The sequence below is a fragment of the Protomyctophum parallelum genome (assembly GCF_964188405.1).
Source record: "Protomyctophum parallelum genome assembly, chromosome: 19".
Classification (NCBI taxonomy): domain Eukaryota; kingdom Metazoa; phylum Chordata; class Actinopteri; order Myctophiformes; family Myctophidae; genus Protomyctophum; species Protomyctophum parallelum.
This window is the reverse complement of record NC_139717.1, coordinates 44,478,412-44,493,228: the sequence shown is the minus strand read 5'-3', so window position 1 is coordinate 44,493,228 and position 14,817 is coordinate 44,478,412. Positions and strand designations below refer to the sequence as shown.

Sequence of the window (14,817 nt, the reverse complement as noted above, 5' to 3'; positions counted from 1 at the left end):
GCTATGGCCGTTTTGAGCCCAAGGCGTGTTTTTTGTGCAAAGCTAATGCTTGAAATGGATTCAGAGTCATGAAAACCTCCTAGTTTGACATGTCACATGCTACAGTAGGCCTATGTGTACTGTTGATTTTGTTGTAAAAACTGAACATTATAATCACACTCCGCAAGTCGTCATTTTTATATGATTATTATGGATTTTTCCACTTGCTAGAGTTGTAAATTAACACTTATGAAAGATGGCAAAGTGCCATGCCAACACAAAGTTTGTATAAAAAATACGTAATGGTCCAAAGTATTGTACTAACAATTCACATTGTGGTTGTAATATTTGTTAGATTGATTGATTGATTGATTGATTGATTGATTGATTGATTGATTGATTGAATACTTTATTAGCAGTTTGCAGAAAAAAAACAAAGGAAAAGACAGTTCAAGACAAAGTCTGCTAAGAGGATTTATAACCCACGATATCCATGGCTCATTTCCATTGGGGTCCTTCATATTCAATTCCTAGATGTTACATTACCATTTAGAGTTACATGAAATTCAATCATTATAAACAGCGACATTTTCAAAGCCAACCACATGTATTCACGAGTCAGTTACAGAAGGCTACAAATCAAATACAACAAAGATAAAACAAAGGTAATCCAAAACCAAGACGCAAGAAAATTCTACATCATTTTTTGGATGAAATTATACATAATTTGGTCATTGATATATTGTAATAATACAATTTTAGCAAAATAACTTGATTTAGCACATTGTCTACACAATTAGTATGATGGCTCTTTAACATCAAATACAAAGTTACATCACATGTTGTCAGAATTAGGTATTCATATACAACTCAACTTAACAAACTAAATGCAGTATAAAGTATCCTATCACACAAATAAAATATATTTAACGGTAAACCAAAATCACCATTTCCCCAGTATACCATATATAGCTAATACTTGTGGACAGCCTACACGTACAGCATATTAATCTCATAAATGATACTGAAGACAGAATAAATAAGTTGGTATTAAATACTTTTTCTTTGCACTCTACATTGATCCTGTCATTTCTGAATAGGTTTTATGCCAATTACATTGCAAGTTGCTCTGCTTAAGACTATCTGCAATAGTCTTACCCTTATTTATCTACAGTAATTATTTGCTCAAAAAGTCAATTTTGACTGACTTTGTTGACTTGGAATCCACATCAGTGGCAGTGGCTGTTATTTCTGTGAAGCCAAATTTGACTTGAAACTTGATTTCACGATCCAGCCCACGTGTAGTATCTGGCATCGGAAGTTCAATTGAGTTAAGTTTTTCCATTCCCCATGGCTCATCAACATATAGTGGATTTTTCCTTTCTGTGCGGAAAAACCTGATAGTCACTGATGTCGTGTCTCTACACGGTGGTATTAAGATGTGCTCTCTGGTTTCGTTCCAACCCACATCTTCATCTATTGTCACCAGTGTTTCGAAAAGATCACGACAGCGGTCACCCCTCTCACTTGTGAACTTCTTCTCAGGCTTATGCTTTGACGCATCAAACGGTCCAGAGACAGCGATGCCATAAGTAAAAGCACTTTTTCGTGATGCCACTGCGTCAGGGCTTCTTCCAAACATGACAGCTCCCTGCATAACGGCCTGCTGGGCCAACGCAGGGCACAGTACTTTGCACTGAGCACCAAACTGCTCGGTAATGTGTGTGCGTAGAATCTCACTTAAGGCAAAACCTCCCACTAACAGAAGGTAGTCGATGCTGAAATCCTTTTTAAAGATCTCTTTGAGACTTTTAGTGAGGCCACTCAGGCTTTCATCAAAAAAAGATCTCAACTTTGCTCTTGAGAGTTTGATCACCCCTTCGTCCCAGCTGACACCCTGCACATTCTCAAAGTAATCCTCTATCGGTTTCTCTTTCTCAGCCAGCATTACTAGGCTAAAAGGGCAGGATATTTCTAAATTATCATCTGTACCCTTAAGGTAACTGAAGCCATACATCAGCTTTTGAACCTCACTGGGTTTTTCTCTTTCATAGTCATTCCAGAGAGTGTCAGAGAATATTTCTTTCAAGCAACTTTTAAAGTTTTTGTTAACGTGCTCCCCTCCCATGTCATTCCCAGAGGCCTTGTGCAGCTCTTTCAGGACGCCTCCATCCAATACTTCATGCACCGTGATGTCAATCGTACCGCCTGCAAGACAACAACGTTAGGCTTTAAAATATGAACGTTTTTACATGGATAAAAAGCGGAGAACAGAGGAAGAATGTAGTGTAGTTGCATACATTTAAAGATAAGGATTTTTGCAGTATATTTGAACTGTAAATTAAACTAGTGTATGTACAGATGAGTATTAATTTGTCTTGCACGCACGCACGCATGTGCACACACACACACACACACACACACACACACACACACACACACACACACACACACACACACACACACACACACACACACACACACACACACAAACACACACACACACACACACACACACACACACACACTATATTACAATATCACAGAACAACATACCTCCACAATCAGCAACAATGTATTGTGTTCCAGGTTTTTGTTGTATGGTATACTTAGCACTTGTTGAGTTCTCATCAAGAAAAGCACTTGAGGGCAGCTGCTTACACCAGATGGAGGCTGCTTCTGGCTCCAATGCGAAGACCAGTTTGTTGTCCAAAATTCCAGCCTGGAAAGAAAGAAAGAAAGAAAGAAAGAATTAATTAACTAAAGAACATTTACATGTCTACAGTTTAAGTTAATTAATTGCAGATTAATTACAAAACCAATAGATCTCTATATCCAACTCCTTAAGGCTTCTCCACAAGAGAGAGGGAGCCCCAAACCCTGAACCCAGGCCACACCAACCAGCAAATGGATACAATATATGATACTATGACAATACTACCACAATCATCACAATATAACCAGTAAGACGCCAAAGGGCGAGGTTGCGTGCACTGGCCATATATGGAGCGTGTCTTGAGTGTACAGGGTTTGATGAGGTCAGATCAACATAATGGAATGTCGGAACCGGTCAGCTCCATATATGGAGATCTAAGGGTCTGACAAATAATATGACAAATAAGTTCCGATACCGATACAGTATCGGCATATCGGGACATCTCTAGTTAAAAGGGAGATCATGTGGAGGTTGCTATCTAAGCGCCAACATATTTTTACATATGTAGACTTAAAGTTACTGAATATTTGTCATTAAGAAGCATCAATTTTGGACAACAGGCAATATGCGTTTGTAAATAATATAATATAATATTGTTAACCTGTGTCCAAAAGGATTAACTGTAGGATATTCCCACATCATATAAGCATACAAGTACCACAAGTTACATTTAATGAACAAAGTGAACAAGTTTAATTTCATAACGTTTCTGGGGAGTTCATGAATGAAGTTAAAATAAATCAGCGGATGATTTGCGGAGATTTTCCAGCTAATAATAATTTTGATCAACATGTAATAACAACATGGAATTACCTCAGTTGCTGCTTTTCTCATGAACTGTTTTGCGGAAGCATCCCAAATAGCAGGAACAGTCAGAACCCAGGTGAAGTCAGACACAATGACTTTTCCCATGGTTTGTTCCTGAATGGTTTTCAGTGCATGGTCCTTCAGGTAGCGTAGACTTTCTGTGAAGACCTTCAGGGCTCTCATGCTTTTGCCATTCACAGCTGTAATCATTAACTCCTCGCTGAGTTCCTGTTGAAAATGTTAAATGCATGTTGTTGATAAATACATGTATACAGATGTATACACACACTGTAATGTTTGAGCACATTTCTATCCTACTTGCAAATCAACAATATCATAGACTTACATTTCTGTAGAGTTCCATCTTAAAGTTTTCAAAGAGAAATGTTTTCTTTGCCTTTTCATTCCCCCGATTGTATTCCGTTTGAGCCTCATAACCAAACTTGATGAATTTCTCATTTTCATCAAATAGAGCACATGTAGCCGTCTTTGGGGTGGTCAGCCCGCCTTTTGTTCCCCATTGTGGAACTATGACTTCTGGTTTCCCGCCGATAGAAATGGCGTACCCACTGTAAGCAGTACCAAAGTCTATTGCTACTATATTTCTATTTGCATCACCCATATTAGAAATCTGAGTAAAGCTAGCCCAAGACAACACGACTGAAATTAACACACCATATACTGTCCCAGTTTTTATAGCATGAGCATCCTTCAGTATGTCACTAAGCCCCACCCTTTGGTACAACCGGAACAGTTCATTGGTGCAGCCAGGCGATGGAGGTGTAGGCTTCCTGATACAAATCTTTGAAAGGGATGTTTTGTCATAAAGAAGAATAGCCTATGTAAAATAATTAGAAATGTGGTAATATTTAACTGATTTTATCACTAGACTTGTTCTTTAGACTCAAATTGGACTTGAGTCACAGATTTGATGACTTTAAATATTGTCATTAAATGTCCCCCCACGATTCAGTGTGGCTACCCCTGTTGCCTATACGCAATATTGACCGCTCTCGTCAATTGAATACTTTATTAGCAAGATTGTTAAGAGTATAGGCCTACATGTAGTACAGTCAAATGTTATACCATCATGATACCACAATAAGCAGTGGGTGTGGGGGGGTGGGGGGTTGTTTTCATTTTGGTCCAGGTACTCAATGAATCAGTAAGACCCAGGGCTCCATCACCTCTAACCCCCTTATCCCTAAACTTCTTTGCCTTTTTTTGCTATTTTGCTAAACATTTTTGAATAGTTAAAATGGCCAGTCTACAAGCTCACAACGTGTCAATGTAGATTGGCTAGTTGAACTATTCAAAAATGTAAAAAAGGCAAAGAAGTTTAGGGATAAGGGGTTTAGCGGTGACGGAAATTAAGCCCATATAGTCTACAATACACTCCCATGCCATTTCCTGCTGGGTTGGGTGCTGGATCAAAAATCTAAACTTCCAACAGTAGTGTGGGTCCTTCTGTGGAGGAACCCACCGTAGCAAACAGACAGTGCTACACGTAGAAAATATAATACAATCTGCACACCCAGTATGATGCTCCCAATGTGGAGAAAAACATGGAAATGTATCCTAGTATGTGTAGTTACCAAATGCCTATTCATGCTCCAGTTTTAGGTGAGAAGGTGAGCACCGAAACGGTGGTTAGTAAAACCAGAGAGATGTGTTTCGGCGGGCCTCGATGACGTCGTAATGGCTGATTTTACGCTTGCTGAAAAGCCGATCTACAAGCTCACAACGCGTCGCAGCGTGACGCGTTGTGAGCTTGTAGATCTGCTATTTTCAGCATGCAACCATGTGTAAAATAACTTGGATCATAATAATACTGGATCTCTTGTCCACTAGTCCCTTCCTAACATTTTAGTCTAGTTTTTATTTTTTGACGAAATTGTCGAAGTATTTAGTCTTAGTGTTAGTAACCCATAGCTTAGTTTTCATTTAGTTTCTATTTTGTGTCAGTGAAAAAAGGTAGTCGATTTTTCGTTTAGTTTTAGTCGACGAAATCAACACTGTACAGTGTCAGTCTAATTTATGTAAGTGTTTTGCAAGTTAATCCCACATACAATGCACTGACTTTTCCCTATTTGTGTGTTTTAGTAAAAAGAATTCTAGCACCTTAACTATAACATCCATAAGTATATATAATGTGAATTATACACATGCTACATGCTATTTCCCCTACCATACCATGAATTTATTTTTTGTATATTTCCTCTCTTCATAATGTAAATAGTATCCCAAGCGGCACACTTCACTATACTTATTTTGATTAGTGAATTTGCACAAAAACCCAACTCCCATTGAGGGCTTATGGTAGGGGAAATAGCCAATAATGCACTTTTTCACAAAATGACACCTGCATCCTTCTAGTATGGAATTCTCCTTTAAGACAGATGTAAAGGCAAGCAGTGCAAGAACAGAAAAGAGACCACTTAGGGCCGATTCATACTCCTATTTTAGAGCCGAATAAAAGTCGGTTTGGCGCTGTAGAGCCTACAATGTGATGTCGTTTGAGGTTCGAGGGGGCGGGTACCGTCCTAAAGTCGGCTCTTCGGTGCTACTGAAAACTTCTGACGAGCCGAAATCATTTTGGCACTACAGCGCCGAAACAGGGGTAAAATAGGAGTATGAATCGGCCCTTAGCCCGAGCCTATGTTGTTTCAGTGGTAACAGACCACTAGTATTAGTGGCATAATTTTCATATTGCAATACATTTTAGGCATAAACATACATACATACATACATACATACATACATACATACATACAACTCTGAAGGGGTCTGAGGCGTGGGAGTTTATACGTTTTTACTTATTTTCACTCTATTTCGGATATGCTTAGATTTATTTACTTCTTTTTTATTTATGCTTTTATTTCTTCTTGCTATATTTTAACTATTTATTTTAATAGTTTTTCTTTGTGATGCGAAATGCAAGGAATTGTTTCTGTTTTATTGGCATATTCAAAATAAACATTACAAACATAAGTATGTATCAGAGGAATTCACACGTCACATGAGTGCCTGTTGATTAAGTCAGATGAGAAGCTGATGAGACAGTTACCAATGTCTTAGAACAGTGCTAGAACTTGTGATCCAACCTTTAGAACAAGTATTGTGTCTGTGGCACACCGTTGCTCCAACCAATTGCAGCCCCTCATGTGGCCCCTGGTGTGACTTTTTTTAATTGATTGAGTGAATTAACAGATTGCAAAAAAAGCACAATGGAACAGATTTATTCAAAAAGAATGCTAAAAGGACAACCTGAATAAGCAGCCCTCAGGGCTAGTTTCCACTTGTTCATTAAGGTCCTTTGTATTTAATTAATTGATACATTTAACCCATTTGGGCGGTAACCCCTTTTGGTGTTTTAAGTGTTTCGTTATACTTTAGCTATTGAAAAATAGCAGATCTACAAGTTCATAGCGCACCACTGAAAAGTCGTGAAAATGTGGTGCAGGCCTGGAATTTCATCGTTTTAGGGGCAAGGCCACTTGTGGTCATCTGCCAGTGCCAGGGCATGCCAGGCCATCAATTAAAACAATGATTTTAAGTCCCCGGTCATCATTATTTTAGCTTAAAGGTTAATGATGATTACATTTTTATTTATTTAAAGGCGAACAGTAGCTACTGTTGTAAAATGTTGTAAACAAACATGTAACATGGGGTCCCAGTGCAGAGATGAAAATCATAATGAAATGGCCTGGGACCCTGGCACCCTAGGCTAATTCATATACATTTAATTTGGAGTTACATGAAATTCAATCATTATAAACAGTGACATTTTCAAAGCCAACCACATGTATTCACGAGTCAGTTACAGAAGGCTACAAGTCAAATACAACAAAGATAAAACAAAGGTAATCCAAAACCAAGAAGCAAGAAAATCATTTTTTTTGATGAAATTATACATACTTTGGTCATTGATATATTGTAATAAATACAATTTTAGCAAAATAACTTGATTTAGCACATTGTCTACACAATTAGTATGATGGCTCTTTAACATAAAATACAAAGTTACATCACATGATGTCAGAATTAGGTATTCATATACAACTCAACCTAACAAACCAAATGCAGTATAAAGTATCCTATCACACAAATAAAATATATTTAACGGTAAAGTCATGGACAGCCTATTACACGTACAGCATATTAATCTCATAAATGATACTGAAGACAGAATAAATAAGTTGGTATTAAATACTTTTTTTTTGCACTCTACATTGATCCTGTCATTTCTGAATAGGTTTTATGCCAATTACATTGCAATTTGCTCTGCTTAAGACTATCTGCAATAGTCTTACCCTTATTTATCTACAGTAATTATTTGCTCAAAAAGTCAATTTTGACTGACTTTGTTGACTTGGAATCCACATCAGTGGCAGTGGCTGTTATTTCTGTGAAGCCAAATTTGACTTGAAACTTGATTTCACGATCCAGCCCACGTGTAGTATCTGGCATCGCAAGTTCAATTGAGTTAAGTTTTTCTTTTCCCCATGACTCATCAACATATAGTGGATTTCTCGTTTCTGTGCGGAAAAAACTGATAAGCACTGATGTCGTGTTTCTATTCGGTGGTATGAAGATGTGCTCTCTGGTTTCGTTCCAACCCACATCTTCATCTATTGTCACCAGTGTTTCGAAAAGATCACGACAGCGGTCACCCCTCTCACTTGTGAACTTCTTCTCAGGCTTATGCTTTGACGCATCAAACGGTCCAGAGACAGCGATGCCATAAGCAAAAGCACTTTTTCGTGATGCCACTGCGTCAGGGCTTCTTCCAAACATGACAGCTCCCTGCATAACGGCCTGCTGGGCCAACGCAGGGCACAGTACTTTGCACTGAGCACCAAACTGCTCGGTAATGTGTGTGCGTAGAATCTCACTTAAGGCAAAACCTCCCACTAACAGAAGGTAGTCGATGCTGAAATCCTTTTTAAAGATCTCTTTGAGACTTTTAGTGATGCCACTCAGGCTTTCATCAAAAAAAGATCTCACCTTTGCTTTTGAGAGTTTGATCAACCCTTCGTCCCAGATGACACCCTTCACATTCTCAAAGTAATCCTCTATCGGTTTCTCTTTCTCAGCCAGCTTTACTAGGCTATAAGGGCAGGACATTTCTACATCATCATCTGTACCCTTAAGGTAACTGAAGCCATACATCAGCTTTTGAACCTCACTGGGAAACCTTCTTTCATAGTCATTCCAGAGAGTGTCAGAGAATATTTCTTTCAAGCAACTTTTAAAGTTTTTGTCACTCCGGCCATAGCTGAAATGTGATGAGGTCAGCACATTTTGTGCACATTTGGGCAAGTGGCTATGGCCGTTTTGAGCCCAAGGAGTGTTTTTTGTGCAAAGCTAATGCTTGAAATGGATTCAGAGTCATGAAAACCTCCTAGTTTGACATGTCACATGCTACAGTAGGCCTATGTGTACTGTTGATTTTGTTGTAAAAACTGAACATTATAATCACACTCCGCAAGTCGTCATTTTTATATGATTATTATGGATTTTTCCACTTGCTAGAGTTGTAAATTAACACTTATGAAAGATGGCAAAGTGCCATGCCAACACAAAGTTTGTATAAAAAATACGTAATGGTCCAAAGTATTGTACTAACAATTCACATTGTGGTTGTAATATTTGTTAGATTGATTGATTGATTGATTGATTGATTGATTGATTGATTGATTGAATACTTTATTAGCAGTTTGCAGAAAAAAAACAAAGGAAAAGACAGTTCAAGACAAAGTCTGCTAAGAGGATTTATAACCCACGATATCCATGGCTCATTTCCATTGGGGTCCTTCATATTCAATTCCTAGATGTTACATTACCATTTAGAGTTACATGAAATTCAATCATTATAAACAGCGACATTTTCAAAGCCAACCACATGTATTCACGAGTCAGTTACAGAAGGCTACAAGTCAAATACAACAAAGATAAAACAAAGGTAATCCAAAACCAAGACGCAAGAAAATTCTACATCATTTTTTGGATGAAATTATACATAATTTGGTCATTGATATATTGTAATAATACAATTTTAGCAAAATAACTTGATTTAGCACATTGTCTACACAATTAGTATGATGGCTCTTTAACATCAAATACAAAGTTACATCACATGTTGTCAGAATTAGGTATTCATATACAACTCAACTTAACAAACTAAATGCAGTATAAAGTATCCTATCACACAAATAAAATATATTTAACGGTAAACCAAAATCACCATTTCCCCAGTATACCATATATAGCTAATACTTGTGGACAGCCTACACGTACAGCATATTAATCTCATAAATGATACTGAAGACAGAATAAATAAGTTGGTATTAAATACTTTTTCTTTGCACTCTACATTGATCCTGTCATTTCTGAATAGGTTTTATGCCAATTACATTGCAAGTTGCTCTGCTTAAGACTATCTGCAATAGTCTTACCCTTATTTATCTACAGTAATTATTTGCTCAAAAAGTCAATTTTGACTGACTTTGTTGACTTGGAATCCACATCAGTGGCAGTGGCTGTTATTTCTGTGAAGCCAAATTTGACTTGAAACTTGATTTCACGATCCAGCCCACGTGTAGTATCTGGCATCGGAAGTTCAATTGAGTTAAGTTTTTCCATTCCCCATGGCTCATCAACATATAGTGGATTTTTCCTTTCTGTGCGGAAAAACCTGATAGTCACTGATGTCGTGTCTCTACACGGTGGTATTAAGATGTGCTCTCTGGTTTCGTTCCAACCCACATCTTCATCTATTGTCACCAGTGTTTCGAAAAGATCACGACAGCGGTCACCCCTCTCACTTGTCAACTTCTTCTCAGGCTTATGCTTTGACGCATCAAACGGTCCAGAGACAGCGATGCCATAAGTAAAAGCACTTTTTCGTGATGCCACTGCGTCAGGGCTTCTTCCAAACATGACAGCTCCCTGCATAACGGCCTGCTGGGCCAACGCAGGGCACAGTACTTTGCACTGAGCACCAAACTGCTCGGTAATGTGTGTGCGTAGAATCTCACTTAAGGCAAAACCTCCCACTAACAGAAGGTAGTCGATGCTGAAATCCTTTTTAAAGATCTCTTTGAGACTTTTAGTGATGCCACTCAGGCTTTCATCAAAAAAAGATCTCAACTTTGCTCTTGAGAGTTTGATCACCCCTTCGTCCCAGCTGACACCCTGCACATTCTCAAAGTAATCCTCTATCGGTTTCTCTTTCTCAGCCAGCATTACTAGGCTAAAAGGGCAGGATATTTCTAAATTATCATCTGTACCCTTAAGGTAACTGAAGCCATACATCAGCTTTTGAACCTCACTGGGTTTTTCTCTTTCATAGTCATTCCAGAGAGTGTCAGAGAATATTTTTTTCAAGCAACTTTTAAAGTTTTTGTTAACGTGCTCCCCTCCCATGTCATTCCCAGAGGCCTTGTGCAGCTCTTTCAGGACGCCTCCATCCAATACTTCATGCACCGTGATGTCAATCGTACCGCCTGCAAGACAACAACGTTAGGCTTTAAAATATGAACGTTTTTACATGGATAAAAAGCGGAGAACAGAGGAAGAATGTAGTGTAGTTGCATACATTTAAAGATAAGGATTTTTGCAGTATATTTGAACTGTAAATTAAACTAGTGTATGTACAGATGAGTATTAATTTGTCTTGCACGCACGCACGCATGTGCACACACACACACACACACACACACACACACACACACACACACACACACACACACACACACACACACACACACACACACACACACACACACTATATTACAATATCACAGAACAACATACCTCCACAATCAGCAACAATGTATTGTGTTCCAGGTTTTTGTTGTATGGTATACTTAGCACTTGTTGAGTTCTCATCAAGAAAAGCACTTGAGGGCAGCTGCTTACACCAGATGGAGGCTGCTTCTGGCTCCAATGCGAAGACCAGTTTGTTGTCCAAAATTCCAGCCTGGAAAGAAAGAAAGAAAGAAAGAAAGAATTAATTAACTAAAGAACATTTACATGTCTACAGTTTAAGTTAATTAATTGCAGATTAATTACAAAACCAATAGATCTCTATATCCAACTCCTTAAGGCTTCTCCACAAGAGAGAGGGAGCCCCAAACCCTGAACCCAGGCCACACCAACCAGCAAATGGATACAATATATGATACTATGACAATACTACCACAATCATCACAATATAACCAGTAAGACGCCAAAGGGCGAGGTTGCGTGCACTGGCCATATATGGAGCGTGTCTTGAGTGTACAGGGTTTGATGAGGTCAGATCAACATAATGGAATGTCGGAACCGGTCAGCTCCATATATGGAGATCTAAGGGTCTGACAAATAATATGACAAATAAGTTCCGATACCGATACAGTATCGGCATATCGGGACATCTCTAGTTAAAAGGGAGATCATGTGGAGGTTGCTATCTAAGCGCCAACATATTTTTACATATGTAGACTTAAAGTTACTGAATATTTGTCATTAAGAAGCATCAATTTTGGACAACAGGCAATATGCGTTTGTAAATAATATAATATAATATTGTTAACCTGTGTCCAAAAGGATTAACTGTAGGATATTCCCACATCATATAAGCATACAAGTACCACAAGTTACATTTAATGAACAAAGTGAACAAGTTTAATTTCATAACGTTTCTGGGGAGTTCATGAATGAAGTTAAAATAAATCAGCGGATGATTTGCGGAGATTTTCCAGCTAATAATAATTTTGATCAACATGTAATAACAACATGGAATTACCTCAGTTGCTGCTTTTCTCATGAACTGTTTTGCGGAAGCATCCCAAATAGCAGGAACAGTCAGAACCCAGGTGAAGTCAGACACAATGACTTTTCCCATGGTTTGTTCCTGAATGGTTTTCAGTGCATGGTCCTTCAGGTAGCGTAGACTTTCTGTGAAGACCTTCAGGGCTCTCATGCTTTTGCCATTCACAGCTGTAATCATTAACTCCTCGCTGAGTTCCTGTTGAAAATGTTAAATGCATGTTGTTGATAAATACATGTATACAGATGTATACACACACTGTAATGTTTGAGCACATTTCTATCCTACTTGCAAATCAACAATATCATAGACTTACATTTCTGTAGAGTTCCATCTTAAAGTTTTCAAAGAGAAATGTTTTCTTTGCCTTTTCATTCCCCCGATTGTATTCCGTTTGAGCCTCATAACCAAAATTGATGAATTTCTCATTTTCATCAAATAGAGCACATGTAGCCGTCTTTGGGGTGGTCAGCCCGCCTTTTGTTCCCCATTGTGGAACTATGACTTCTGGTTTCCCGCCGATAGAAATGGCGTACCCACTGTAAGCAGTACCAAAGTCTATTGCTACTATATTTCTATTTGCATCACCCATATTAGAAATCTGAGTAAAGCTAGCCCAAGACAACACGACTGAAATTAACACACCATATACTGTCCCAGTTTTTATAGCATGAGCATCCTTCAGTATGTCACTAAGCCCCACCCTTTGGTACAACCGGAACAGTTCATTGGTGCAGCCAGGCGATGGAGGTGTAGGCTTCCTGATACAAATCTTTGAAAGGGATGTTTTGTCATAAAGAAGAATAGCCTATGTAAAATAATTGGAAATGTGGTAATATTTAACTGATTTTATCACTAGACTTGTTCTTTAGACTCAAATTGGACTTGAGTCACAGATTTGATGACTTTAAATATTGTCATTAAATGTCCCCCCACGATTCAGTGTGGCTACCCCTGTTGCCTATACGCAATATTGACCGCTCTCGTCAATTGAATACTTTATTAGCAAGATTGTTAAGAGTATAGGCCTACATGTAGTACAGTCAAATGTTATACCATCATGATACCACAATAAGCAGTGGGTGTGGGGGGGTGGGGGGTTGTTTTCATTTTGGTCCAGGTACTCAATGAATCAGTAAGACCCAGGGCTCCATCACCTCTAACCCCCTTATCCCTAAACTTCTTTGCCTTTTTTTGCTATTTTGCTAAACATTTTTGAATAGTTAAAATGGCCAGTCTACAAGCTCACAACGTGTCAATGTAGATTGGCTAGTTGAACTATTCAAAAATGTAAAAAAGGCAAAGAAGTTTAGGGATAAGGGGTTTAGCGGTGACGGAAATTAAGCCCATATAGTCTACAATACACTCCCATGCCATTTCCTGCTGGGTTGGGTGCTGGATCAAAAATCTAAACTTCCAACAGTAGTGTGGGTCCTTCTGTGGATGAACCCACCGTAGCAAACAGACAGTGCTACACGTAGAAAATATAATACAATCTGCACACCCAGTATGATTCTCCCAATGTGGAGAAAAACATGGAAATGTATCCTAGTATGTGTAGTTACCAAATGCCTATTCATGCTCCAGTTTTAGGTGAGAAGGTGAGCACCGAAACGGTGGTTAGTAAAACCAGAGAGATGTGTTTCGGCGGGCCTCGATGACGTCGTAATGGCTGATTTTACGCTTGCTGAAAAGCCGAACTACAAGCTCACAACGCGTCGCAGCGTGACGCGTTGTGAGCTTGTAGATCTGCTATTTTCAGCATGCAACCATGTGTAAAATAACTTGGATCATAATAATACTGGATCTCTTGTCCACTAGTCCCTTCCTAACATTTTAGTCTAGTTTTTATTTTTTGACGAAATTGTTGAAGTATTTAGTCTTAGTGTTAGTAACCCATAGCTTAGTTTTCATTTAGTTTCTATTTTGTGTCAGTGAAAAAAGGTAGTCGACGGACATTTTTCGTAGTCGACGAAATCAACACTGTACAGTGTCAGTCTAATTTATGTAAGTGTTTTGCAAGTTAATCCCACATACAATGCACTGACTTTTCCCTATTTGTGTGTTTTAGTAAAAAGAATTCTAGCACCTTAACTATAACATCCATAAGTATATATAATGTGAATTATACACATGCTACATGCTATTTCCCCTACCATACCATGAATTTATTTTTTGTATATTTCCTCTCTTCATAATGTAAATATTATCCCAAGCGGCACACTTCACTATACTTATTTTGATTAGTGAATTTGCACAAAAACCCAACTCCCATTGAGGGCTTATGGTAGGGGAAATAGCCAATAATGCACTTTTGCACAAAATGACACCTGCATCCTTCTAGTATGGAATTCTCCTTTAAGACAGATGTAAAGGCAAGCAGTGCAAGAACAGAAAAGAGACCACTTAGGGCCGATTCATACTCCTATTTTAGAGCCGAATAAAAGTCGGTTTGGCGCTGTAGAGCCTACAATGTGATGTCATTTGAGGTTCGAGGGGG

The 14,817-nt window shown here is 38.5% G+C and overlaps 1 protein-coding gene across 1 annotated transcript; it reads right to left on the bottom strand.

Annotated features, from left to right (window-relative positions):
* Nucleotides 1–597: 597 nt before the first annotated feature.
* On the bottom strand, nt 598–12,470 carry LOC310877009 (heat shock 70 kDa protein 12A-like; the record flags this gene model as incomplete). Its single annotated transcript, XM_083790655.1, has 7 exons — nt 598–611; nt 1,507–2,187; nt 2,536–2,701; nt 3,509–3,730; nt 10,916–11,010; nt 11,426–11,486; nt 12,294–12,470. 7 exons carry the CDS (start codon nt 12,468–12,470, stop codon nt 598–600), a joined length of 1,416 nt encoding a protein of 471 aa, XP_083646781.1.
* Nucleotides 12,471–14,817: the final 2,347 nt, after the last annotated feature.